Genomic DNA, 26316 nt, shown 5'->3' on the forward strand with positions numbered 1-26316 from the left:
GCCTAAAATATACCATTAAGCCACCTAAATATAATCAAAAAAACCTGGCAGGCTAAATAAGATACACATGTCTGGATAAACCACTGGGATGTGCCATTGACTTCCCACCGCTCAGAAAAAGCAGCACATGAGCTCCGCCTGAGGAGCGGGGCGCGGGCTGGCGGGCCACTAATGGTTCGATGCGACCCCTCACTGGGTTCATCTCAAAGCAACCCAAGCTCATCCTCTTCCTACCGGGCCGCTAATGCAATTACATCATTGTATCTGCAGGGGGCTCCACCTCCGGAGTGTAGGTGAGGCAGTGTGTGAGTGCGGTCTGAAACTAGGTAGAGAAGTGCAGTCTCACGTTCACCATTTACGGTTAATCAATCATCGCAGCGCCTTAGTGACACCCTGCTGCTTCTCTAATGTTTTCTGGCAGCGCGAGCCGCCGCTGGCACCGGGCTCGTGCAGGCGCACATATGGTAACCCCCGGTGAATGACAGGACCTTTTCAGGAGTGGTGCCCGCGCACACAGGATGCCATCAGCCGCATCCAGCCGCCGTTGGCGACTAGTGCGGGGAATGAGGATGAAGACCACGACCGGGAATGGGCACAATTCCCAAAAGACAAAATGCAATGGGACACGTGAACAATGCATTATCTTTCAAGTCGGCAAAAGCGATGCATTTTTAGACAGTGAGTTTGTAAAATTAAGCGCTTTGATCTTTGAATAAGGTTATAATTGTTATTTTATTACGTGCTTATAGAAATAATTAGCTTGACCTTCAAACATAGATAAATGTAAAAGTCACTCAAACATCAAATTGTGTTTTTGTGTAACCTGAGAAGATGCCATCACATGGAACAACTGCGTAAGAGTTCCTAATCACAGCAGAGGTCAAAACCTGGCACAGCCACATGTGTTTTTGCATTCAGACACTTCGTCTTCGAAGTCCAACGACCATCTGTCTAATTTATGTGGCATGTTGTCCTGACTCCTACAAAAGAACACACACAAACACACACTGTTCTCTTCAATGGAAGTGACAATGGAGAGGTCCTGAAACAAGAGGAGCAATCCATCATGAGAGATGCGCAGTGTGACAGCAGACTGGCTCCAGACTCAGGCCCTACAGGCCTGTGGGGAACATAAATGTCACCAAAACTTGTAAACTGTTATTGATAAGGGCAAACACAATAGTCAAACATGTTAGGTGAATAAGAATGCAACTAATCATTATGTTAGTAGCTGACTAGTCCGCAATTATTTTGCTTAATTGACAAATTAATATTTCTTGTATACATCAACATTAAATATACATTATGATTTAATAATTTACATGTCTGACATCTGTTGGCATGTGTTTTAGATTCTGTATTTTTAGAGCCAGGTAACAACTGCAATGATCAGCAAATAATTATGATGAGTTAAAATGATTCTGATTGTTTCAGCCCTACATGTGAATGCTGTATATTGAAGCATAATGCATTAAACAACATTGTTCCTGGAATACCCAGTATTACTCCCATCTCAAAAACATTAAACCATTGCATTTATCTATATTGATTATAATATTGCAATTCAGTTCATCATTTGTATAAAAGTGTTTTTAATTTCAGTGTGCAACTGACTGGGAAATTATTATTGCAAAAAAAGAAAGTAATAAAAAGCAACCTGCAATAACATCACACATAATATACTATTTTTATACAAAATGTAATAAAATAATTGAGAACAAAAACATATGCAAAACATTGAAACAGTAGTCTGTAGAATCTATAGAGTCCGTTTTGTTCAAGTTTCAAGAATTGAAGTCTGTAGAGGTTAACAACTAAAGCAAAAAAGCCTGAAAACAGGCTGGCTTTTGCAACGTTGTTTTTAAAATGTTAAGACTTTGCATCTGTCAGTAAAATGTAAAACAATGGGCGTCTTCCAGCTATTTTGAAATAATTCTTAAAAGACTCGGTCGAACTCTGTCTGGCTGGTGGTGGCAGGGTTTCTGTTCTGGTTTGGTTGTTGCTGAGGCATGTGTCCTCTCCGTCTGGGGGGAGCCAAATACTCAAACATGGAAGTGTTGTGTGTGGACAACATGTTCTTGAGGTCAGAGGGCATGGGGTCAGACCAGAAGAAGTCGTGGTTGAGCGCATCATCACTGTCTATTCGCTGTGCAGGGTCCAAAACCAGCAGTTTGTCAATGAGATCCAGAGCGTAGGGATCCTTCACATAAGCTTTTAGACGATCTTTTACTTTCCTCTTTTGACCTTTGGGAAGCTCCATTTTCTGGTAGAGCTCATACTTCTTATCTACGCCAGGCCACACCTACAGAGCAAAATGAAGTACTGTAGTTTAGTATTTGAACCCTCGTAAGCCAGATATGAATCCAGACAAATTATATCACAGAAAAAAGCAGTTAGATAATAATGTTTTTACCTCGGCCGTGATGGATCCACACAGTTGGCTGATAAGAGTGAGCTGATGTTGTTCTGTGTTGCCCTGCATGATGGGACTCCTCGTCCACATCTCAGCCATGATACAACCTGCACCCCACAGATCGATAGGGGGGCCATAGTCACGCTCACCTGAAAGCAAAATATAAATTATAAAGTATATCACATACAACCTTTCAGGCATAACCATTTTGAAACGTAAAGACTCACTGAACCCAAGGACCAGTACAGTGCTAGTTACACACACCTCCCAAAATAGACTTGAAGATGATCTTGTACTGTACATTTGGGTATGTTTAGTACAGCACGTATCTTTATCAAGCACTAAAGTTTTTACATAAGCAGAACAAATAAGACGCCCACAAAGTCAGCAGCTTATTGCACGACAGTTTGCGTGAGGAGAACGGCGTTTCTCATTATTGTATAAATATACAGATTTCTAAATGAAGGATTGTTGTATAGAAAAGAGATAGAAAGGCAATCTCTTTTGAAGGGAGCATATTATTCAGCCATGTAATAATTATAACTTTCATACACATGGTTGAACTCCTGCTCAACCATATTTCATTTAGGTGCAGCAGAGAGGTACACATTCACCAAATCTCTCAGGTGCATAATATATTTGCAGAAATCAACAGCAGTAATTTTGCAGTTTCATTTAGCCACGCCCAAATACTTGTCTTCAGTCCCAATAGCAATACAGAGTTGAGTATCTATCACTATCCGATAACAAATGATGAAGAGCTAGCCATTTTATTTTAGATATTTGATCCATTATAGTCATACAGATTTATTTAAACCATGCCATTTGCTCTGTTATTTTCTTGTATATCATATTATTTGAGCAATTGTGTCCAGGTCCCTTGTAGATCAGTGACATTTGCCTAAGTATTGTACTGTAATGTATAAATCAAACATGCCATTTCTAAGTTTGCACTCATTTACCACCTAGCTCAATAAATCTACCCAAATAACAGTGGATTGTCATCAACAACGACATCAACAATTTGAGAAGAGCAAACAACCGATGTCTGATTAATTTGTTTTTCATGCAAGGTCAACAATATTGGATAAAAGGAAGATGGTTTCATACCAAGCAGTAGTTCTGGTGGTCTGTACCACAACGTGACGACTCGATTAGTATAGCGATTCCCCTGATTGTTTTTGGCCAAACTGAAAGCTCGTGCTAAACCAAAATCTGCTAGTTTAAGGACACCGTCTCTAGTGATGAGGACGTTTGCTGCTTTCATGTCTCTGTGGAGGATCTGATAATATAAAGACAAAAGAAATTAAAATACATCACATTTTATTTGCTTACAACTTAAGTCAAAAGTGAATTAATCACCTTGTTTCTGTGGATATAGTAGAGCCCATTAAGAAGCATTTGCATAACCTTCTTTATCTCAGCTAAAGTGAACTTTACATTAGAGTTGCTCAACAAACCAGCCAAATCATGCTCACAGAAGTCAAAAACAAGGTAGATACTCCCTTTGTATCTATTGAACTGAGTGGCTGAAAAAACAAGAGAGCATGAAACAATAAAAACGTATACATCAAAATAGATATAACTTTCAGAAAGTTTCTTATTGATACAAAAGCCTGAATGACTGAAAAGTTATGTGAAAAATACACACCTTTGGTTCTGCAGATCTCGATTAGATTGACAACATTCTCATGTTTAAGCAGCTGCAGAATCTTTATTTCCCTCAAAGCTGTGATAGGAAACTGATACAAGACAAGACATTTAAGAAAATTATTCACCAGAACAATGTAGAAGTAAAGTATCATTCACTAACTAAATTAACAGTCTGTGTTTGGAAAAACTATATCTAAATACAGGTTGTGTAGCTAAATTAACAAGATTATATAGTCTCTTACCCCTTCTTTTTCATTTTCCATTAGAACTTTCTTTAGGGCCACCTTCTTTCCAGTTTGTCTGTGTTTAGCTTTGAATACCTCCCTGTTAAAAACATGGTAAATATAAGGTTTATCTGCTCACAGTATTGAAACAAATCTCTACAATTCATGTTTGGGCAAATGCATTTTGTCCATGTTAATGTGATAAGAGTCATTGACTGTAATACAGATCAACAGATCAACAGTGAGTGGGAAGCCCACGCTGATCACGAGAAACACTGGGAAAGAACGAAGCTAAAGCTAGCAGTTAGCATGCAGCTAACGTTAACGTTAATTTGTCTATAAAAAGTCACATCACCAATACAAACAATAACATATAACCACTTACCCAAATGTCCCTTGGCCAATCTTGGCCATTTTCTCATACTTTGAGAATTCATCACAAAAAGGAAACTCAACGCCATCGTAGTATTTGGACATGATGGCTGCCTCCCGGTCTGGCCTACAAAAAAGGACATTTGGGACACTGTCAACAATACAACTCTTATACTTTATCGAGTTATTAAGCAATATTACTAAAGAAGCTCAAGTGTCTGAAAAAGAAAGTCTATGAAGATGTATTTACTTACTTTTCAGCCGCACTAGCGTTGCTTGTTTTGTCTCGCTGCATCTTCCCGATTCGTCCGTGATCGACCAGAAACAGTAGAAACACGACAGCTCCCAGCGGCTTGACTGAACAACTGCAAAAACATTAACATAAATGTTTGTCTTTTCCTTCTGCCTTTTCTTTTCGGTCGTTGGCGTTGGGCTACATTGAGGATAACATGAAGCACGTAGTGTACATTTACTGTTGCCTGGTTTAATGGCCTGCTTTGTTGTAAACTTGTTTTGATAAAGGGGCGTGGCGTATCGTCACACCGACACGCCCATATTGTAAGCACTTCCGGTATTTAGGGCGCTTGAGATGGCGTGCATGTGGCGCGTGTTTCAGCGGCACGGCGTGTTCGCGGTCCGGAACCGAAATCCGGACAGAGCTCACGAATTAGCAGGTGTTTCATTCAGGTCCTTCAGCACTAAAGCAGCACCTCACACGACGAGGATGGAATATCAGGTGAGCCCTGATACTGTCAGCACTACCTTTACATCAACTATTAGCCTGCTAGTTAGCTGATATCGCTGTCAAAGGATGACAAGTTTATGATCGTGGACTTAGTTTGAGTAAGTTTCAGAGAAAACATGGCCGGTAGAACAGTGGAAACTCTACATTAAAACCAACTCCGTACTGATAAAGAATACTAGTTAAATTTATGAGCTTTTAAGTGTTATTCCTACTGATTTTATCCAGAGAAAGGTTGCTCTGTTGATTATTTATCTTTCAGGGGGGTGTCAAAGTACAACCAACTCTTGGTTCTAAAACGGGCACAGAGTTTTGATTGTGCCATCTCTAGGTGGCGCACTAATTTGGCATGTTAACTCATTGTATTTATATGTAAATAAAATGTTGACATTGTTATGTTTCACTGTAAAATGTAAAAACACCCATTTATCCTCATTCGCCATTTCAACCAATTTTTAAAATGTGCTCGTGCTTTTGGTTTTAGGATGCTGTATGCACTCTAAACACCTTGCAGACCAATGCCAGTGTTCTGGCACAGGCACGACAGGAGCGCAGCCATTCGCAGCTGCAGCTCCAGGCCATGGTCGGCTTCCTTGAACGGTCTGGTCTCAAGGTGAGCTTGGATTTTGAGGAGTGCACAGTTCAGTGTTTAATCATTTATACTGCAACTGGGAACTGATTTATTTGGTTTCTTGATTTTTATCTCGCGTGTATTTGTTATTTAGGTGGATAAATTGGATCATCTCAATATCATTCATGTGACGGGAACAAAGGGCAAGGTGAGTTTAATTCTGATTTAAAATGAGAGAATTCACTGTTTTTGCAACATTTTAATTACTTTGAATTCACATATCCTTTTTAGTAAACCTTTTATATTAAGTTTATTGCATGTTTCCTTAGGTAAAGCATCTTTGGGTATTTTTATTTATTATTGAAGTATTTATCTCTTAAGCAGTGCACAGTGTAAGAGTTCCTTACATAAGTGTGGTGTCAATAGTCATGGTTTTTGAACTTGCGTCAGAACACGGTAATGTTTAAATAGTTTTGTGTTATGTTGTTCAGGGATCAACATGTGCCTTCACCGAGCGCATTCTGAGAAGTTATGGTTTCCGTACTGGATTTTACAGGTACAATATTTTTACATTCTAATATATTTCATATTTTTATGTTACATTTTTTTCCTCCAGCTCGCCACACTTAGTCCAGGTCAGGGAGAGGATACGTATAAATGGACAACCAATTGGAAAAGAACTCTTTGCTAAATACTTTTGGCAGGTGTATGGGCGGCTGTATGAAACTAAGGTATGTCCGGTTTGCTTTATGTCAAACATTAAAACACAATGTAACTTTTGGTAAAGGGTTTGTCACCTGCCCGTTCCATAGAGATGTTATCGTTTTGCCTAGAATATCCCGCAGTATGGTATTAAACTTCCGTCTCTCTGGGGACGAGCAGGAGACTCACCAGAACACCATAGGGCTCGTCTCTCCTATGGAGAGGCGAGCTCGCTTATAGTAAAATGCATGTTTTTCAATGTATTTTAACAATAAAACCACCGTGAATTGGATACATGCAAGATTCATATTTTAATGCCATTCTGTGGAACATTTCAAGTAAATAACATCTCTATGGCCTGGTGGGCGGGGTGCACCTACTTCCCTATATAAAGACTTATTTTTGGTTATTCAAAGGAGTCCAATTCTTATTGACATTAAAATCCACAATAAGCATATCTGTAGGTTTTTTTTCCCCATTTTACACTTTTGATGATTTCAATGTAAACGTTATGACACACAAATATTCTCAAGAAGAATCTAAATTGAGTCGACAAACGAGTGCCGCAGTGTCAACAGCATGACTATGTCATCTGACTCTATGCTCGGTCACATTTCTCATATTAGGCAAAGTCTAATCTTGTATGGATTTTTGTATTCTAAAATGCCACAATCAATTTCAGTATCAGTTTTCAGATATAATATAAAAAGATCAGTTGTGGCTTGTTCTGAAGTAAACTTATTTTACATTGTCCTTGACTGATTTTGTTTAATTAAAAAAAAAAATATGGTAAACTGAATTTTTATTTCAGGACGTGAATGATGGGGAAATGCCAGGATATTTTCGGTTTCTGACGATTTTGGCATTTCATGTGTTTCTCCAGGAAAAGGTAATTGTTACTATGTTTAGCACATTGTTTATCATTATTAGTTTGAACTTTTCTGATTCTGATGTTTGTTTTTCAGGTAGATTTGGCCATCATTGAAGTTGGAATAGGAGGGGCGTATGATTGCACCAACATCATTAGGTTGGTGGTCAGTCGTCTATTGATGCATGGTGAACTCTTATGCAAACATTATTCATGTTTTTTTGAACTGGGTCCAAAGTTCAATTTGAGTGGAATGAAGTGATGCATATCAGAATTCAGTAATTTGCTTACATAACTCCTGCTTGTATTGTGTATGTTTGTCAAAACGCATTTTTGAACTATATATATCAAAATATAGTTTTATATGGGCTTTTGTTCATTCATGCACATGCAGAGATGTCAGTCACTTACCCAATAGTGTCTGTTTCTCTCATCAGGCGACCGTGGGTCTGTGGCATCTCCTCTCTTGGAATAGACCACACTCAGCTTTTGGGAGACACAATGGAAAAGATTGCCTGGCAAAAAGGAGGGATCTTTAAGGTGTGTGTGTTTTTTTGTTTTTTTTTGTTTTTTTTTTAATTTGGGAGGGGTGGGTTAAAATATTTTGAGAAGTCTGTTGTTGATGGAAAAAGTCTGCAAAGGGATGCAATTAATATAGGGATATATGATTTTACTCAAATTGGGCCAGATGATGCTGAAGTGATGCAACTTTATGAAATTTTCATGTCAAGTATATTGACAGACAAAATTGATTCCTGTGTCATTTTGTCATTCCTGCTGTCACAAAACCACTTTGCACATGTTTGTAGTCTGAGACCAGATTAGTTATTTCAACTCCATTAGAAAATAAAATTGTATGAAAAGAAACGACTAATAATATGCTATACCTATCTTAAAACTGTCTTGTGTTCATAGCCAGGAGTTCCAGCATTCACAGTGAAACAACCTGAAGAGGCGATGATGGTACTAAAAGACAGAGCAAAAGAGATTGGTGTGAGTTTAAGGAGATGTTTTCCTTAGTCATTTCTAATGGAGAAAACATAACCGTGTGTCCTTTTTTTCCAGTGTTCACTGCAAGTGTGTCCAGGTCTTATGGACTATGACACAGATGGTGGCCCTATATGGCTAGGCCTCGCTGGACAACACCAGCAGCCAAATGCCTCCCTCGCCCTTCAGCTCAGTCACACATGGATGCAAAGAAGGTGCCTTCCGGGTAAGAAATCCTCGGATGGGTTATTCAGTTATGAGACCATATTACATCCAACTAATCATGTTATTTTCCAACGGGTAAAGGAGCTTTTCAAAGTCACGATGGGAACTCTGCTGGATGTCAAGCCGCGACCTTTAAACTTGGCCCAATCATGGTGAAAGGTATGATCTTTCATGCTTAGAAAAATCTGCACTTGTTTTGTTGCGTTTCTTCTCACCTCAAACTCTTAATGCCATCTGGTGGTAGACCATAAGTGCTCCTCTCTGATTTTATTTTTTTCCCTTCACCTTCATATGACCACTCATTCTGATTTCAGTACTCAAATTTTCTTCATTTCTTGGTAAATGACATTATCAGCTGCCTTAAAGTCCCATTTCTGTCTAGCAGCTAGAATTTTCTACGCTCAAATTTAGGTGTGGAGAAAAAATTCATTCTTAATCATTTTAGTGCTTGAGAATTCTACCAGAACAACTAGAGGGCAGCATTGTTCTTTTAAGTACTTGTTCGCTCAAAACATGATTTACCTGTGTGTTGTGATTTAGGGTTGGAGGAGACTGAGTGGCCAGGAAGAAATCAAACTCTTAAACATGGTCAAATCACATACTTTTTGGATGGAGCTCACACCATGCGCAGTATGCTTGCTTGTGTGCAGTGGTTCAAAGAAAGTGCAGCCCAGCACGAACTGACTGCAAGGTTCAATCCATTCAGAATTTTTTATTTGCATTCTTTACTACAATAACACTTAGATTTAACTGCTTGTTTTGTAGTGGTCCTGTGGCTAGAGTGTTGCTGTTCAACTCCACTGGAGACAGAGACTCTGCAGCCATGTTAAAATTGCTAGTGGTAAGCTAAGCATAATGCTCATTTATTTATTTAAATGTCATTTTTTTTGTTTTGTTTCTTGCAGCCATGTCAATTTGACTTTGCAGTGTTTTGCCCCAACATCACAGAGGCCATTGCATCATGCAATGCTGGTGAGGCCGTTACCTTTTGAGCTCTCAAACTCACTTGCTAATTGCAGTGTTTGATTGGATATTTTGGAGATTTTGTTAATGGTTTGTCTCCTTTTGTCACATTTAGATCAACAGAACTTTAATGTCTCCATTGAGCACATGCTGACTCGTTGTCTGGATAACCAGAGCAGCTGGCGTCTGCATAACAGCAGCCCCTCAGACCTCACTGAGCCTCAGATGCTGATCGGGGACACGCTTTGTATGGTCCCTGAGAAAAAGGCAGAGACACTGGTGTTTCCCTGTATCCTCAGCAGTCTGCAGTGGATTGCTCAGGGCAAAGATTCGGTACTTGTGGACTCAGGCAAAACGCAGTTACCGGTGAAACCCAGTGTTATGGCCAAAGCCGCGCTGCTTCGTGAAACGACTGCAATCCATGTGCTCATCACAGGAAGCCTACATTTAGTAGGTGGTGCTCTCAAACACCTAGACCCAGCAATGTCTAAATAAAGAAGCCTTGTAGTTAACATTTAGAGGAATTTGGTTATTTTCTGTTTAAATGAGGACTCGATACATGGCAGCTCCACCCTGCATCACCCAGAGCCTTATACTCTAGTCTACACACATAATTTACTTGACACTTAAGTTTACAAGAACCATTGTTGGATAATTTACATTGAATGAGCTCGAGTCTCAACCTTTTTTTTTTTTTATTTGAACCATAAACTGTATGATTTGAAACTATTTGAGTTGAAAGGTCTTTAATTTACATTGTTATAGACATGAACTACACTTAATTTAAAGCCCACCATGAGGCCTGTCTCTGTCTATGCCTTCATTGCTGCTGGACAAGATGGACAAGACCATCTTGATTCAGTGTTATTTTTCGGTAACTTGTATGAGATATTTAAACTTGACAGTCTTGTACACAAATTGCACATGTGTGTTTGAACTGTTGCCTGAGATGTAGCATTTAAAAGATGGCTATATTGTGATAAATGTGTAAAATTCTCCCAACTAACTTTTTCAACAAAAGTTTAAATATATTTTATCAAAAGTATTGTACATGCAGCCTTTACAGTACTTGCTTTCCATTAAAGACTGGAATCATTTGTGAGTGTTTGAGTATTTGTAAATATTTAGTGTTTTTGTGCAAGGATGAAGTTACTTGAATATTGTTTACAACATTTATGGGTACTCAGACATAGTATGTGTTATTTTAATAGACAGAGATCAAAGGCCCAAGAGGAACAGACGCTGACGCAGACCCGGATGTGACGTGTGTTAGGCGCTGGCGGCCTGGCGCTCAGTTTAAAGAGTCTGGAGGAGCCTAAAGTTTGGATGATTTCTGAAAGCAGCGGCTGTCCTGTGTGGAAAACTAAACAATAGCGTTAAAAATCCTAAATGCGTGAACATGTCGAGGAATAGGTATGTTGTAGGCTCTTTACTTTTGTAGGATTCTTGGTGGTTCTGGACCCACGACTTTCTTCCATTCACTTGTTTATGTAGAAAAAAAGACTTGCTATAATAGATGAAGCAAACGATACTGCTCGTATTATATGAAACTATTCGCCACTATTGTACTGAAGGCTGACGTAAAAGCAGAATTTCTTATGTAGATAATAAGCGCGCTTTCTGTCTGGGCTAGCGTTTTGTGGCTACGTTTCGGATGTTTGTGTTAAATGTGGACTTTGACGGGCTTTATGATCAAAACTGACTGCCCACTGTTTGCTTTTGTAGATGTACTCTAATTTATGGGGTTTGGGGTCAGTTTTATTGGATTTTAGGCAGTTTGCGCCGTTACCTAACATGTGGATGACCGTACAATATGGCGGGCACATGTTAGCACTCTTTGCAACCAAACTATAACTTTATAGACAAACAAATCAAAGTTGTGTTTCTTTACAGTATGTCTCTGGATGATATGCCCCTGTCAAGTGTTCAGGGATCTTTGTTACATCCGACTAAAAGAGGCAACAAACGAAAGTACATGACCTGCAGCAGCGACGGCCTGGAGTGCACCCCGACAGACTGCATCCAGCACTGCTCCCCCCGCCCCACACAGCGCCTGCTCTCCAGGGGCAAGGAGAACGAGGACAACCTGTTTGTCATTGCAAGGAGACCCAGGAGGAAGAGGGAACTTGTATCTGGTAAGTGCATGTAAATGACAATAAATATGTAGGGTATATATAATGAATATTTTAATAAAGACGTTCCTTTCCTGATACTTACTACCTACTTATTGTCATTGTCATTTTGACAGGCCTTTCATGGGATCACCTACCCGATGAGCTTCTTCTGAAGATCTTCTTCTACCTTCCTCTGCAGGAGCTTCTAAAGATGGCCTCTGTCTGCAAACGCTGGCACCGCTTAGTGTATGCATTTAGGATGGATCCCCCTGAAGAAGTATAGTTTCTTGTATTGATTGAACCTCTAATCTCCTTTATAGATTTGATGAATCTCTGTGGCACAGTGTGGATCTTGAGGGTCTTACTCACATGGGCCCTGCTCTGCAGCACATCCTGAAGAACGGAGTCCGCAGACTGCGCTGCCCACGTGCCTTTGTGGAAGAGCTGCAATTCACAAGTAGTAGGTGAGCTACATCAACTTCAAAAATTAAGTCACTGGTGGTTATATGTATATATATATATTTGGCTGTATACGGTGAATAAACATTTCTTTACATTCCTCAAAGTTGTGTTTTAGAAAACATGATTTAAGAAATGATAATTCTATGTTTGTTTGTTTTTCTCTCTTACAGACCATTACAATTGATTCAGATGGATCTGTCTAGTTCAATTATCCCAGTAGCTGCTTTGGAGGGTATTATTGCAAGTTGTACACAACTACAAGATTTGAGCTTAGAAGGACTGCAGCTGTCTGATACAGTCATTCAGTAAGAACAACCATTCTACCTTAGTTTTAAGATATTCTTTGCTGACACATGCCCTTGTGTCTTCCAGCTCATTGGCTAAAAATGGTAATCTTGAACAACTGAACATAAGCGGGTGCTCTGGCTTTTCTTCTGGTGCCTTAGAGGGGATGCTCAAATCATGTCAAAGGTCTTTGTCATGATTTGTAATCATCAACATCAGTAACTCTTGATTTGTTTGCAATATTTTCTTAAGCTGTTTGTTTGTCTGTTTATTTGTAGGATATTACAATTGAATATATCATGGTGCGACTTCATAAGTGATCATGTGAAAAGTGTCGTTCACAATGTAAGCCCCTGTGTTACTCACCTGAACCTCAGTGGTTACAGAGAGAATCTGACTCTTGAGGGTGAGTTAAATCAAAATTTAAGTACATGCTTGTATTTTGTTGGGGTTTATTCATGTATGTATCTCTTGAATATTGTTTCTAGATCCATGAAGCTAATATGGTTTAATTTTTCTAGATATTAAAGTGCTGGTGTCAAGATGCCAAAAGATCCACATTTTAGACTTGAGGTAAATCAATTTTAAACATAATATGTCTAAATGTTTGAGGAACTTAAGTGACCCTTGCTAAACTGTTGCAGTGACAGCACTCTCCTGATGGCGGACAGCTTTCCAGTGCTGGCTCAGCTCAAATATCTGTTGCATTTGTCTTTGAGTCGCTGCTATCACATCCATCCAGCAGCTCTGAGGTAATCCCATGAAACTCTTTGTTATAACATGTTTCATTGATTTTAATATATTTATTTATGCATGTAATATGTCTGCAGTGATTTGGCCAAAAAAATCCCATCACTCGTTATGCTTGATGTGTTTGGTCTCATCAATGACAGCCACTTGCCGGCACTAAAAAAAGAAATGCCCCACATCTCCATCAACTCCAGGCTGTTCTCGACAATCGCCCGACCAACTCCAGCCGAGAGAGCTGTCGGTCACAATAGCGACTGTACCATGTGGAACCAGAGATGCCGACTTAGGGTTAGATTGTAATCAAAGTTAGTGTTTTAATTTGTTTGCCCATGTGCAGTGAAGGAGCAGTGTTTCAGTGGTTCTTGCTGCTAATGTTTTAATAGTCAATTTGAAAAACGGCGCTAAATGGCAGAGTGACACTCGCAAGTGCTGACAATTTCCAGCCTTTAGAGATTTCATTTTACGTAGGAAGGTTTTTTTCTACTTTTTACTACTGTTCTAGTTGGAATGTTGGAAAAAATGTGTTTAAAGTCTGATGTTAGGTTCTAATAATGTCCTTAATTTAAATGTAATATTGAAAGACTCATGCAAAATGTAAAATTCAAGTTATAAAGGGCCAAATATTCGAGGTTGATGCTTGAAATGCTTTTCTGAATGGCACTGGTGCATGGTGTGGGATCTGTACCAATGCTTACAATTTCAATCTGTATTATTTTTATCTGGATACAGAGTTTTTATGCCCATAATGTGTCCATTTGTATGACTTTTATCCAAACCATCAAATGAATTGTGGAAAATTAATGAGTCTTTGAAATAAAATTCAAACTTGTAATAACATTACTTAACCTTTTAAAGTGAGCATTAATATGAATAAAACAAATAAGGTGATGGTTAAAATGTATTTTCATATACTAAATGCCTACATTTTTATTGTCTTCATGAAAATTACCAAACATCCAGCACAGTCAAAACTTACAATTTTAAAAAGGTTATTGCCTGTTGAAGCAACTTAATGCATCAAGGTCAAATTTGCACAATAAATTTCTCCAGCATTTTCTTCCACCAACATGGCTAATGTTAAAAAAAATAGAGCCAACAAAAGAAATTATGTCTAGTTAGTATTAATACTTTTCCACAAACATTCCATCTGCACACTAAAAATATTGAAAACTTCGCAACAATCCACTTTTAAATAAACTGTTTTTGGCAAATTACTTTCATGGAAAATAATTGGAAAAAACTTTAATAATGCTCTTATCCACACTCATTCTTTAATCAGCAGACCATGTTTTTTCTGTATTGTGCAAGTTCAACTAAATCACATGATTGTCAAATAATCTTGTGTTTGTTGTAGATGAAAATCCGTGAAGAGGCAAAAACTAGTTAAAAGTTCTATAGTAATGCTTTAGTTTTCCAAAAGTACAGTCCGGAGCTGATCCTCATCACTCAAACTTATGGTAGCAATGGCACCATCGTTAAACTCGAAAGAAGTCCCGCCATCAACCACCATGCACGCATCCCAGCAACGAGAGCGAACACAAACTCTAAAAAGGGAACCAGAGAAAATAATTGAATATTTTCATCACATTTAGGTTTGCTGGCTTTTGAACTTTGTCACTGAGTCACTGACTTGCTGGCAAAGCCCCTTTGTCGACTGCTGGAGAAAACTCTGTTCACGATGGGCTCTCTGATGCTGAACAACAACTGCCTATCTTCAGGGCTAAACACCAGAGACTCATTGTAGGCTTCAGTAACTTTGAACAACCAAATAAGCACAATCAGTATATTTGGAACCATTAACTAGTGTAAACACAAAATGATTCAATTTACCTTTTTCAATAATTTCATGATTTAGGTGGTATTCCAGATGAGCTTGTGCCTTTCCTGTAAAACCACACATTGTGTCAACTTGTTTGTAGAAAAGAAATATTATTATGGCTTTAATTAAAATCAAATGTGGCTGACCAATTTTCAAAACTTCCTCCACAGCTTGTTCGGCCAACTTGTTAATGTTGTATGACCTAAGAATCAGAGTTCACGACCAGTATAGAACATATGCCAGAGGTTATTTTTGGAACTGTATAAAATACCGGTAAGCAGTTACCAAGCTTTAGAGCCAGTGCCTGTGCAGACGCTGAGGCCTGAACTCTTCTGCTTCTCCCAAGGTCCATCGTCCACTGAGATCTCATAGTAGGAAGCCCTATGGAGCAAGAGTTTAACATGACGTTTTAACTTCACCCTGTGATAGACAGAGATTCATGCGATGAGCGATGGGCAGAGGGATAAGGGGATGATGCATTAGTAAGGCGATGTATAGATGAATGAAATGAATTTAAATATGCACTCCATGCACTTTTCAGAGTTATACACTCACTACAAACATGAACTACTTTTTAGAAAGAAATATACCTGGAGGAGAGAGACTCTCCAATAAAGATTTCATTGAGGCTTCTGACTGGAAGGAGGCATGGCTGTGAGAAGCTCTCAGGTATTGCCCCTGTCCCTAATTCAAAATATAATATATACCAAAAAGGAACAAGATACTTCAAACAATCAAAAAGAAGACAACTATTAAAGTGTACCACTTTGGCCATCAGATGTTGTGTTGCGGTGAGCCTGGCTGTGCTGCTCCAAGCTCAGCTGCTGTTCATGTAGATCTACAGGTGTTGGATTGATGCCTGTGCCCTCAAGATGAAGTCGAATTCTTTGCCGCCACAGCCATCTAGAACAGCAAAACAGAATACAAATTAAACAATCAAAAACTATTGTATGGCTGCTGTGCATTTTTAAGAGGAATATTGAAATCCATCTATGAAACCTATGAGGATATGATCCTTTCAAATAAAATATATAAACCAACAATTCCATAAAGTAAACTATATTATATAAAAGTAATTACCATAGCTTTAATCTGGGATAAAAGATTTTCTGTGTGGATCTTTAGGAAACAAAACTGGAAGCCAAATTGGTTAAAATATTTTGACTGCTCAGAGCCAGTAAATCCACTTTCTGCTCAACGCCGTCTAACAAATATACCTGAAATCGCCCCGAAACAGTTTCTGCAGGGCCTCGGGAAAGGCATGAGTATAGCGAACTGGCAAACACAGGTGACCTTCTGACCTTCAGTCAGAAGAGATAGGAATGAGTAGAATGTTAAAACAATGTAGTATATGGTGCAGTGATTGTGTAAAATAAGTTGACTTATGAATTCCTAATGTTCAGAATTGGGCCAAATTTAGATCATGTAAGCAACATTAATACCTCTCGGGGTCTGTATTAACTCCAACAACTGGTTTATCCTTGCTCAAAACCTTACTGGCAACAAGTAGCATTGTCCCGTCACCTGACAAAACAAACAGCAGTTAGGTGCACTGTGTGCAAATGCTATTGTTTCTAAAGCTATTCATTTAACCTTTTTGTCTTTGTGGGCATATTTTTCTACTTTTAATTTGTAAGTGAAGGTGTTTTCATTTTATTCTGGTTAAACAAAATAAAAAGCAGAATCAAATGCCTACCTCCAGCTGATATGATTGCATCTGCCCATCGCACCACCTCTTCATTATATTCTCCTCTCTTTACCACTCTAACTTCAATACCCTCTTTCCTGAAAATACAATACAAATACAGTATCAGTCCTGTAAGTAGTTTACCTCTATCAAAAGCAGAGTGTATGGTGAGCCTTACCTCAAACTCTTGACAACGTGCTCAACATTGTTGGTGTGGATGTTGTGTCTTTCCAGAAGGCCACTGTAGCTGGAGCCCTTCAGAGCAAGCTACAACACAGAGAACCACATTTAAAACAGAACTGCTCTGCCATGGGGTGGTGTCGTGGTATCATGCTTTCAAGTGTCTTACCAGCTGCTTCAGATCCTCCTCTGATAGCCCAGCATATCTATACCTCTGCTGCTCAAATTCATAGCGTGTTGTCTTCGTTACCACGGCCACTTTTTCAGGTTTAAATCCAGTTCTTGGTTGGGACGATGGGTTTAATGACGAAGTGTGAAGCTTACGACGCAAGACTCCGGACAGCTGGGCATAGGCACGGTGTCCAGTGTATACAAAGTTGACGAATGAGCGCCGAGGCATTCTCAGCACCAAAAGTGCAAACATAAATTACTCAGTCTGTAATTTTAATCATTAAATTGAGCATGCGCGTATCATCCTATCCTACACAGCATCCGAAAAAACAAAACAAAATGATCGGCACAAAACCTGGCGAAGGTCACGTAGTCTGAAAGATCAAGTCTTTCACCATTTGTCATAAACACGGGTTAATACATTATGACCTACAAAAAACGACAGAGTTGCAGGGAGGAATGTCAACAATTCAACAAGTAAGTTAATTGTTATGTTTGAGTGTTGCCATACAGCTAAAGTGGCTAGCAGCTTGCACCAGCTATTCACCAACAGTTTCCACGGGTCACACGGTCCAATTTGATTTTTCTCACCATGAATAAGTCCTTATAAAGATCAGACTGCATTCAAGAACAAACGCAATAATAGCTAAACAATAAATGAAATGAAATGAAATGAAAAGAGCAACCACACTGCGCCCCATGCAGCCTAGCGCGCACGTAGCCCCACGTCCAGCGCTCCTCCTGTGACGTAAGACGCACTGAATTCCAATTGGGTACGTCGTAAAACCTGCCCGCTTTGTTTTGACTGTGGGACATGACATCCACACTAGTCTCATGTGATGGGTCTGTTAGATTTAAATGGGACAAAAAGAAATATAGTAAGGAAAAATAGTAAACTCCACACAGTGATGCAGTGCTGTGTTGGCAATCTGATCGTAGCGGCCAATTCAGTTGGCCAGAGACAGAAATTAACAGAAAAGATGTCATAAAGGGGAAGTCTAGTCACTATTCTAAATCATCAGTTTAATACACTGAACATAATACATTTCCTTTTTCATACTTCTTATTATTAAAAACATTATACCTGCATGAAAAATGCTGCTTATTCTCATCTGAGAGTGAGTCATCAATAATCTAAAAAATACAAATAAATTTAAGACTAGTTTTAAATGTAATGTGTAATGTTATGTTGTGAGACTGTAATAATACTAGCTTTACAGGCTTGTTGAATTTTCTCATAGCGCTACATTAGTTATTATTCATTAATTCCATACTTGATGGTGGCAAGCTCTGCCCTGGGGCAGACTGACAGAAGCAAGTGTGGCAATCTGTACCATCGACCCTGTCATGCACTGATACTGTACTACCTGCTTATGGGGTGATGTAATGACAAAATGTTATGTTTTAATGTTGATAAGGTGAGCACACAACAGGCACCGCCTGCCTTTGCAGATGATTTTGCCATGATGGCTTCATTGAATCAGGGTCTTCATTATGCATTAGAGTGTATGTGAAACAGAGGGGATCATCACAATCAGCACCTCAAGTTAAGAGGCCATGGTTCTTGACTGGAAAAACGTGGGGTGACTTTTTCAAGTCAATGTAGAGATCAGATGGAAAGAGCTCGGAGCAGAGCCACTGCTCTTACAAATCGAGAAGGACAACTGGAGGTGTTCTAGGGATGTCTCACCGGGAGGGGGCTCAGAGGATGACCTAGCACACATATGCATTCCTTTCAGCGATGCTGGAGGAAGTGTCTGAGGTGAGGGAGGTTTGGGAGCATAAGCTTAGACTGCTATCATGGGAACATGTCCCGGATAGCCATTGTTCAGACCTGTGTAAACATCAATACATGAATTCTGAATAGAAAAAAATGACAAATGTACAGATATATTTTTTAAATTTTACTTTGTTTGAAATTGTGTGTAGTAGTAATCAAGAGCAAGATCACATTTTCATTCATTAGTCCAACTTAAAACTATATTTGTAAAACTCTTTGACCTATTTTGGGGGGTATTCTTCTTGACTAATTATACTGAACTTCACTGGGGAATATGTTTCCATACTGTGTGAGGTCACTTATTACTGCACAAGCTCTACTTTTTCTGCTAATTGTGGCATGCCAAGTTACTCTGTGGAATTGCTTTAAACTAACAAGTCTCCGATGGGGTTTGAAATTTTTATATATATATATATATATATATATATATATATATATATATATATATATATATATATATATATATATATATATATATATATATATATATATATATATATAATCTTTGTCTTATTAGATATATATTCTAATTGTTATACTAATGAATAATAGAGTAAAAGCATTGGCAGTAAGAGGAAAATATGAGTTAATCTGTCTACATCAAATGTAAAGAAATTTAAATAAAGTGTAGCTTTTAGTTTTGTTCATAAAGAATAATAACTATACAGCTGTGCAAGTATGTCACAGGGCTATAGAGTGAGATGGGAGGATCCTTAGTCTCCCTCCCAAACTCCTGTCTCTTTGCATGTCATCTTTCGTATACTTCAGAGACAGAACAAGCAGCCAAAGACCCTGCTCTGATCACACAAGACATCACCAGACTTTCACTACACCCAAGAGCCACAACTAGGAGGTACGCCGGATTACTTGTTTTAGTGATGTTTGTTGTTGTTTGGTTTTTTGGTTGTTTTTTTTTTACTTTTAAATATATGAGTTTGTTGTAATACTAAATGTTCTATATGTTTATTATATAATATATAATATAACATGTAGCAGTCTGCTGCAGCAAGATGCAACGCATTAGAGAAGGCATCCACATTCGCACTATGAAAGCCAAAAGGAAAGTGGAGGAGATCTCCAAAGAGGATATTCAGGCTTTCTTTAAGAAGAATGCATTTGTGCTCTTCACAGTTGGGGCAGTGGTTGTAGGTCAGCAGAAGTCATCTTTTTCTCTCATCCTAAATGTGACCAGAAGTCTTAAGGGGTTTCCCTCTTTTTATATTCTGTAGGGATAATCCTGGGTTTTGCCCTCCGGCCTTATAAAATGTCCTACAGGGAAGTGAAGTACTTCTCGTTTCCTGGAGAATTGTTGATGCGAATGCTTCAGATGCTGGTGCTGCCTCTCCTCGTCTCCAGTCTAATCACAGGTAGAAAATTGTAAACTTTGAGCTTTTAGGGTTTGAAAGATTGAAAATGTGTTCTCTTTTGATTTCTTTGTAATATTAGGAATGGCTGCTCTGGATAGCAAAGCTTCAGGCAAAATGGGCATGCGAGCAGTCATTTACTACATGACCACAACTTTCATTGCCGTCTTTATTGGGATTTTGGTGGTCCTCATTATTCATCCTGGAAGAGGATCTAAGGACGAGTTTGGAAAACAGAAGACAATAGAACAAGTTAGTCCAGCAGATGCCTTCCTTGATTTGATCAGGTATCTCAAACATTGAATATTATGTTAATAACACTGACCTGTTATCCAACTGAAAATGTGTGTACATTTATTTCAGGAACATGTTTCCACCAAACTTAGTTCAAGCATGCACACAGCAGGTGAGTGAAGTTAAACATATCCACCATAGATATCCCAAATAAACTAAGTATAAGAGGTAAATGTGTACAACACTACACATAAAATCTGTGAACAAGGGAACAAACTACAATTTAGGACTTTACAAGTAACTGTGCTTCAAATGACCTTTTAAAAATTATTTCATCTCAGTCATGGAATATAAGTTTTACACAATAGAACAGTCAACATTTGGTGTTGGTTTCAGTGAGTTATATATCTGTTGTCTTTTCTTCTAGTTCAAAACCAAATATGGGAAGAGAACATTTCAAATATCAGTGACAGTGAACGACACGCTCCTCAACTCGTCGACCAACGGCACACAGGAGTTGATGGAGGTCACCCAGGAGGAGGTGATCCCAGTTCCAGGTCAAGTCAACGGTGTCAATGCCCTGGGGCTGGTGGTGTTCTCCATGTGCTTTGGTTTAATAATTGGAAACATGAAGGAGCAGGGTCAGCTCTTGAGGGACTTTTTCGACAGTCTCAATGAAGCCATCATGCAGCTTGTTGCTATAATTATGTGGTAAGATATATAGAAATACAAAAGAGACAGTGTAATAAAGATTCAAAGGTACCAACTGTGTCCTGTCTCTAGGTATGCTCCTGTTGGGATACTCTTTCTTATCGCAGGGAAGATTGTCGAAATGGATGACCTGACCCAGATGGGTGGACAGTTGGGCATGTACACCATCACGGTCATTATCGGCCTCCTGATCCATGCCGTCATTATTCTCCCTACTCTGTATTTTGTGATCACAAGGCAAAACCCATTTCTGTTCATTGCTGGGCTTCTACAGGCTCTGATAACTGCTCTAGGAACTTCCTCCAGGTGAGAAAATATGATGAAACTGGTTGTCAGTGTTTTGAGTTTCCAAGAGGCAATATCACAATATTTTATCATTTAGCTCAGCGACACTGCCTGTCACCTTCAAATGTTTGGAGGAAAACAACAGAATTGACAAGCGAATCACTCGTTTTGTGCTGCCCGTTGGAGCCACCATCAACATGGATGGGACTGCTCTGTATGAGGCACTGGCAGCCATCTTTATTGCTCAGGTCAACAATATTGAGATGAACTTTGGTCAGATAATAACAATTAGGTAAGAGATGCATTTTCAAGAAGTAATATCTGTAACCCTAAAATGTACCCATCTGTGCTGTTGTTCGGCTCTATTCAGTATCACAGCGACAGCAGCCAGTATTGGTGCTGCAGGGATCCCTCAGGCCGGCCTGGTCACCATGGTCATTGTTCTAACCTCTGTTGGACTTCCTACTGATGACATCACCCTCATCATTGCAGTTGATTGGTTCCTGTGAGTTTTTCTCTTTATATTTTCAAATGATAATGCATGATACACAGATTTCCTATTCTGCCATCGCCTCTGAATCATCATTGTTAAAAGGGGTCACAAGCAGCTTTGTATCAGCTACCACCTAGTGACACACTTCTCCACTGTCCCAAGAGTCTCGCTCCACATTATCCGTTTTGTATGAAATATTTTAGAAACGAGCTTTAACATAGAAGCATAATTAGGTTTCCCAAATTAATCATTTCAATTAGAATACCCTTCCCAGAAATTACTCAGCTAAGTGGGGTAATAGGAGATATCCTGCACTGGATGTGCATAGGAGTGAGCATGAAGAGAGCCTTATAAAAAACAGGAAATGCAAACACATAACCAACATAAAGGTTAGTACTTTAACCAGCTCCATACTGTGGTTTACATGTCAGAAACAAAAAAGTGCCTTATATTTAGATGATGCCAAGAGTGCTCACCTTTGACTGACATGTTGATATCTGCAGTGACCGTTTGCGCACTACCACAAATGTTTTGGGTGATTCCATTGGAGCGGGGATTGTGGAGTTCTTGTCCCGTCATGAGCTCCGCAGCAGAGATGTGGAGATGGGCAACTCTGTGCTGGAGGAAAAGGAGAGGAAGAAACCGTACAAGCTCATCTCCCAGGATTGTGATCTGGACAATGACAAGCGCAGGCACAGTGAATCTAATGTGTAGGCCCTGAGCACAAAGGAGGAATAGAGAATAAAGAGTTTACTTAGTCTGGCTTCAAGTCTGTTTGATGTGTGTGGTTGTAAACATTATAATCATTGACAAAGCATGGGATAAGACTAAGAAATAATTTTTAATGTTTGTTCAACCTGTGTTATGCTCTTCCTTTAGGCTGTTTAGGATTAGAATGATTGTTCATTTGCAATAGAATAGAATGAATGTTAAAATACTTAATGGTGAAATTGGGTAGGCCTGGTGTCAAAGTACTGAATTTCTTTGTTAACAGTTTTTAAAGAAAATAAAAAGTATGTTGTCTATGTTCTTATATAATTACCCTCAAATGACAACTGATCTTTATATAATTGGCAAACTCTCATTTAGTTTTAGTTTGACCTTAAACTGATTGAAAATAGTTATCAAAGGGATTTTTTTGGTACTGGATCAAATTAAAGCCCCACAGGCAAATTTAACCACACAGCACATAGAGGAAGTCGCTAATTTACCATGCTGCTTACACAAGAATAAACAAATCAGTTTGATGCGTTGTTTTATGAAACTGCAACCCAGTGAAAAACTTAACCACACTCTTTCACGTGTCATTCAGGTACATTTCAACATTTAACTATATTGAAAAGGGCCTCTCACAGTTTCTGATACAGGGCCAGTTTATATAATGATGATTTTTAAATGACCCCATGTGCCATTGATCCAGACACAAATTGGCGCCTAATAAAATTGCCTGTCGGTTTTGCAACAGCTGTAAATTTGCTTGAATCCGGGAGATGGCGACACGCATCAGGGCAAGTCCCAATAACCCGAGAAGAAAAGGCACCTGTGGCATAAGCATTACGCACCACAGAGGCCGCCTCGTCAGTCCAGCTTGAGTCAAGCGACACGATGCATCCTCCAGACCTGGGCCGAGCGCTGTGCATCATCACCGGTGCGTCCAGAGGCTTTGGGCGGACTATAGCCCAGGAATTATCCCACGTAGTAAAGCCTGGCTCTGCGTTTGTCCTGGTGGCGCGGTCGGGGGATGATCTTCGGACTTTGCAGGCAGAACTGACCGATTCAGAAGCGGGCAGAGCGGGCCTCCGGGTTCAATATGTAGAGGCTGACCTGGGACTGCCTGAGGGGCTGGAGAGAGTCACTACAGCGGCTAAAGAGGTGGCTACAGATCTTATAGATCACGTTTTGTTGGTCAATAACGCAGGTAAGTCCATAGCAGCTGTTATAGTCTATAGGGGTATTTGATTAAGAAAAATTAAGTTTGATTAAGAAAAAAAGTCTTCAACTAGCTGCATTCATCACAAGACTTAACAGTGATCATCATCATATATTGCATTTTGTGTGTGTGTGTTTTTTTAAAGTACGCTTCACTCAAGTGTGTGTTTAGTGGTTACACAACACAGTGAAGATTTTTTCCTCATCGTCCTAATTTGTTACAGATGGTGACCAAAGGGTAAAGTCTATGGTGACCCTGGGTTAAACAGTTTTCTAATGAATAATAGACTGTTGGCTTTACTTGCACAATACCTTTAGCAGAAGTACTTCAGCTGAATTCAGAAGTTAGGTATTTGAATATTTCAGCTCTAATCATATGACTTTTAATGCTCCAGTGCAGCTGCATTGTAACCACAAAACATGTCAAATCTGTAAAAGCGACGGAACAGATTGGCCTGGAAACATCATGTGTTAAAAACATAACTTTCATGATATTAATTATATATAGATAACTATCTGCAGAATCTGAGATGGAAACATTAAGTTATTCATAATAGTAATGAAATGGATTTGTACTGTGCAAGACGCCTAAAGCACTTTTCATTGCATTACTCTTTCACTCCATACTCTGTGGAGGTAAGCTATAGCCACAGCTGCCCTGCTGTGACTGACTGAAGCAAGCCTGCCAATCTCTGCCATTAGCTCCTCCCACCACCACTAATATACCACATTCATTATTTAAATAAGTTTGGCACAGTAATATGCTCTAGTATGCTTTTGTGTTTGCAGGGTCTCTGGGTGACATATCTGGATTCACAAAGTCTTTTACTGACATGGCAGAGGTGAACTCCTACTTGTCTCTGAACGTCAGCTCCTTTCTGTGCCTCACTGCTCAAATACTGCAGGCCTTCCCTCAGCGCCCTGGCTTAAGACGTTCTGTGGTCAACATCTCTTCTCTGTGCGCTCTCAAGCCCTTCTCCTCCTGGGTCCTGTACTGTTCCGGCAAAGCAGCCCGGGACATGATTTTCAGGGTGCTAGCAGAAGAAGAGCCAGACCTTCGGGTGCTCAACTACGCTCCCGGTGAGAATATAGAGAAACACAGCTCTGGGCCAAATAGATAAAATATTAAGTCACTATTTTTGTGTTTTTAAAAGGTAATAGAACCATACAGCATGGTAATTTCAACCTGGAAAGACTCAGATAGACATGACAGAAAAGTATAAGTAGGCTTTATTGAGTTAACTTTGGCGCTCAGAACCCGGCAGAAGACATTGCGATGAATGGTGTGCCAGTTAGATGCTGTTAAGGAGATGTCTTCCCCCCCAGAGCCTGGACCGTGGAAGTGGTCAAAGTGAGGCTGAGGTGAGATGAGGTGGAGTCGATGGAGGTGCTGGGGAAATGGTAGTGGGAACTCAAGCGGCCATGCGTCTGTGATGGGAGTTTAAACAGGGCAGACTGAGCACTGGTTGGATGGAGAGGAAGTGCAGGGAGCAGGGGTGAGGTGATGAAGGCTGAGGAGGAGGAATAAATGGCAGCGCAGTTAGGTCTTCCAGGCTGAATTTCACGCTAGGTCCATTACAACAATATATTTGAAAAGGCCACTCTTGGAATAAAACCTGCCTATGCATTTTTATAGGACCCCTGGACACAGACATGCAGTTGGAGGCCAGGTCAAAAAGCGGCGACATGCTGCTACGCAAGTCCTGCAATGAGATGTTCAGTAAAGGTCAGCTGCTGTCATGTGAGGAGTCCTGTGGCAAACTGATGAAGCTCCTGATGGAGAACACCTACACCTCTGGAGCACACATAGACTTTTATGACATTTAAGTTCAAAATGCACTAATCTCATGACTGTGCCTTTTTTGAAATACAGAACGTTACAGTTGGTTCTAAATCAATAAACGATGTGTTACCTCAGTATTTAACATTTGTACCTTTATGTATTGTATTTAAAGCATTCTCTTTATCCTGATGTTGTGGACCAATGCGCAAGTGCCTAATATGTGCCAAATTTATCTCACACTAATTGAGTACGATAACCTTCTTTTTTTTTATAACCTTTAATTATAGTTTGTTAATTCAAAGATGTACATTTATGTTTCCATTGTACTAACACAAAACCTGTGAGATTATATAGAAAAATGTAATAAATAATCTGCGAAATTGAGTATGTTGTGAAGCTAAATGAAAGAAATAAAAATATGCAATGTAGCATTTGGCAATAAAAAAGATTTGACAAAAGACTATTTGTGTATCACTCGTATGTATCGCTAGTATTACTACAACAACTAATTTTGTATTACACTGGTAAGGCTCAAAGCATACTTCTTGC

At 39.4% G+C, this 26316-nt stretch overlaps 6 protein-coding genes across 8 annotated transcripts; 4 read left to right on the forward strand and 2 right to left on the reverse strand.

Moving 5' to 3' along the window:
• Positions 1-714: 714 nt before the first annotated feature.
• cdk9 (cyclin-dependent kinase 9 (CDC2-related kinase)) lies at positions 715-5180 on the reverse strand. The gene is made up of 8 exons (XM_033990097.2): positions 4917-5180; positions 4676-4789; positions 4309-4390; positions 4065-4155; positions 3776-3942; positions 3524-3695; positions 2414-2562; positions 715-2302 (listed from the first exon to the last, which is right to left on the reverse strand). Exons 1-8 carry the CDS (start codon positions 4955-4957, stop codon positions 1937-1939), a joined length of 1182 nt encoding a protein of 393 aa, XP_033845988.1. The 5' UTR covers positions 4958-5180; the 3' UTR covers positions 715-1936.
• Positions 5181-5228: 48 nt separating this feature from the next.
• fpgs (folylpolyglutamate synthase) lies at positions 5229-10232 on the forward strand. Of its 2 annotated transcripts, none has more exons than XM_033989786.2 (15): positions 5229-5398; positions 5889-6017; positions 6130-6183; positions 6467-6531; positions 6592-6706; positions 7489-7566; positions 7643-7704; positions 7983-8085; positions 8461-8538; positions 8611-8758; positions 8839-8916; positions 9298-9448; positions 9523-9598; positions 9663-9729; positions 9836-10232. In XM_033989786.2, the coding sequence occupies exons 1-15, from the start codon at positions 5252-5254 to the stop codon at positions 10213-10215; spliced, it is 1731 nt and encodes a 576-aa protein (XP_033845677.1). In that variant the 5' UTR covers positions 5229-5251; the 3' UTR covers positions 10216-10232. The 2 variants fall into 2 exon arrangements, with proteins under 2 accessions (XP_033845677.1, XP_055087445.1); XM_055231470.1 differs by having other exon boundaries at positions 5239-5398; positions 8611-8754; positions 8829-8916.
• Positions 10233-10974: 742 nt separating this feature from the next.
• Positions 10975-14230, forward strand: skp2 (S-phase kinase-associated protein 2, E3 ubiquitin protein ligase). The gene is made up of 10 exons (XM_033989793.2): positions 10975-11133; positions 11614-11855; positions 11969-12080; positions 12155-12298; positions 12467-12601; positions 12669-12767; positions 12860-12987; positions 13103-13154; positions 13226-13333; positions 13412-14230. The coding sequence occupies exons 1-10, from the start codon at positions 11120-11122 to the stop codon at positions 13629-13631; spliced, it is 1254 nt and encodes a 417-aa protein (XP_033845684.1). The 5' UTR covers positions 10975-11119; the 3' UTR covers positions 13632-14230.
• On the reverse strand, positions 14213-17965 carry nadk2 (NAD kinase 2, mitochondrial). 2 transcript variants are annotated; one of them, XM_055231706.1, is made up of 12 exons: positions 17187-17965; positions 17016-17104; positions 16847-16935; positions 16593-16674; positions 16368-16451; positions 15914-16053; positions 15741-15834; positions 15436-15570; positions 15297-15352; positions 15162-15215; positions 14962-15085; positions 14213-14875 (listed from the first exon to the last, which is right to left on the reverse strand). In XM_055231706.1, exons 1-12 carry the CDS (start codon positions 17439-17441, stop codon positions 14737-14739), a joined length of 1341 nt encoding a protein of 446 aa, XP_055087681.1. In that variant the 5' UTR covers positions 17442-17965; the 3' UTR covers positions 14213-14736. The 2 variants fall into 2 exon arrangements, with proteins under 2 accessions (XP_055087681.1, XP_033845682.1); XM_033989791.2 differs by having other exon boundaries at positions 14214-14875; positions 15436-15531.
• A 1781-nt stretch (positions 17966-19746) lies between these two features.
• LOC117391859 (excitatory amino acid transporter 1-like) lies at positions 19747-22937 on the forward strand. The gene is made up of 10 exons (XM_033989787.2): positions 19747-19821; positions 19975-20117; positions 20198-20335; positions 20415-20619; positions 20696-20738; positions 20994-21277; positions 21350-21583; positions 21660-21854; positions 21933-22067; positions 22559-22937. The coding sequence occupies exons 2-10, from the start codon at positions 19979-19981 to the stop codon at positions 22767-22769; spliced, it is 1584 nt and encodes a 527-aa protein (XP_033845678.1). The 5' UTR covers positions 19747-19821; positions 19975-19978; the 3' UTR covers positions 22770-22937.
• A 701-nt stretch (positions 22938-23638) lies between these two features.
• Positions 23639-26221, forward strand: spra (sepiapterin reductase a). The gene is made up of 3 exons (XM_033989792.2): positions 23639-23973; positions 24774-25064; positions 25621-26221. The coding sequence occupies exons 1-3, from the start codon at positions 23661-23663 to the stop codon at positions 25809-25811; spliced, it is 795 nt and encodes a 264-aa protein (XP_033845683.1). The 5' UTR covers positions 23639-23660; the 3' UTR covers positions 25812-26221.
• The last annotated feature ends 95 nt before the right edge of the window (positions 26222-26316 follow it).

Source organism: Periophthalmus magnuspinnatus, chromosome 23, assembly GCF_009829125.3.
Source record: "Periophthalmus magnuspinnatus isolate fPerMag1 chromosome 23, fPerMag1.2.pri, whole genome shotgun sequence".
Lineage (NCBI taxonomy): Eukaryota > Metazoa > Chordata > Actinopteri > Gobiiformes > Gobiidae > Periophthalmus > Periophthalmus magnuspinnatus.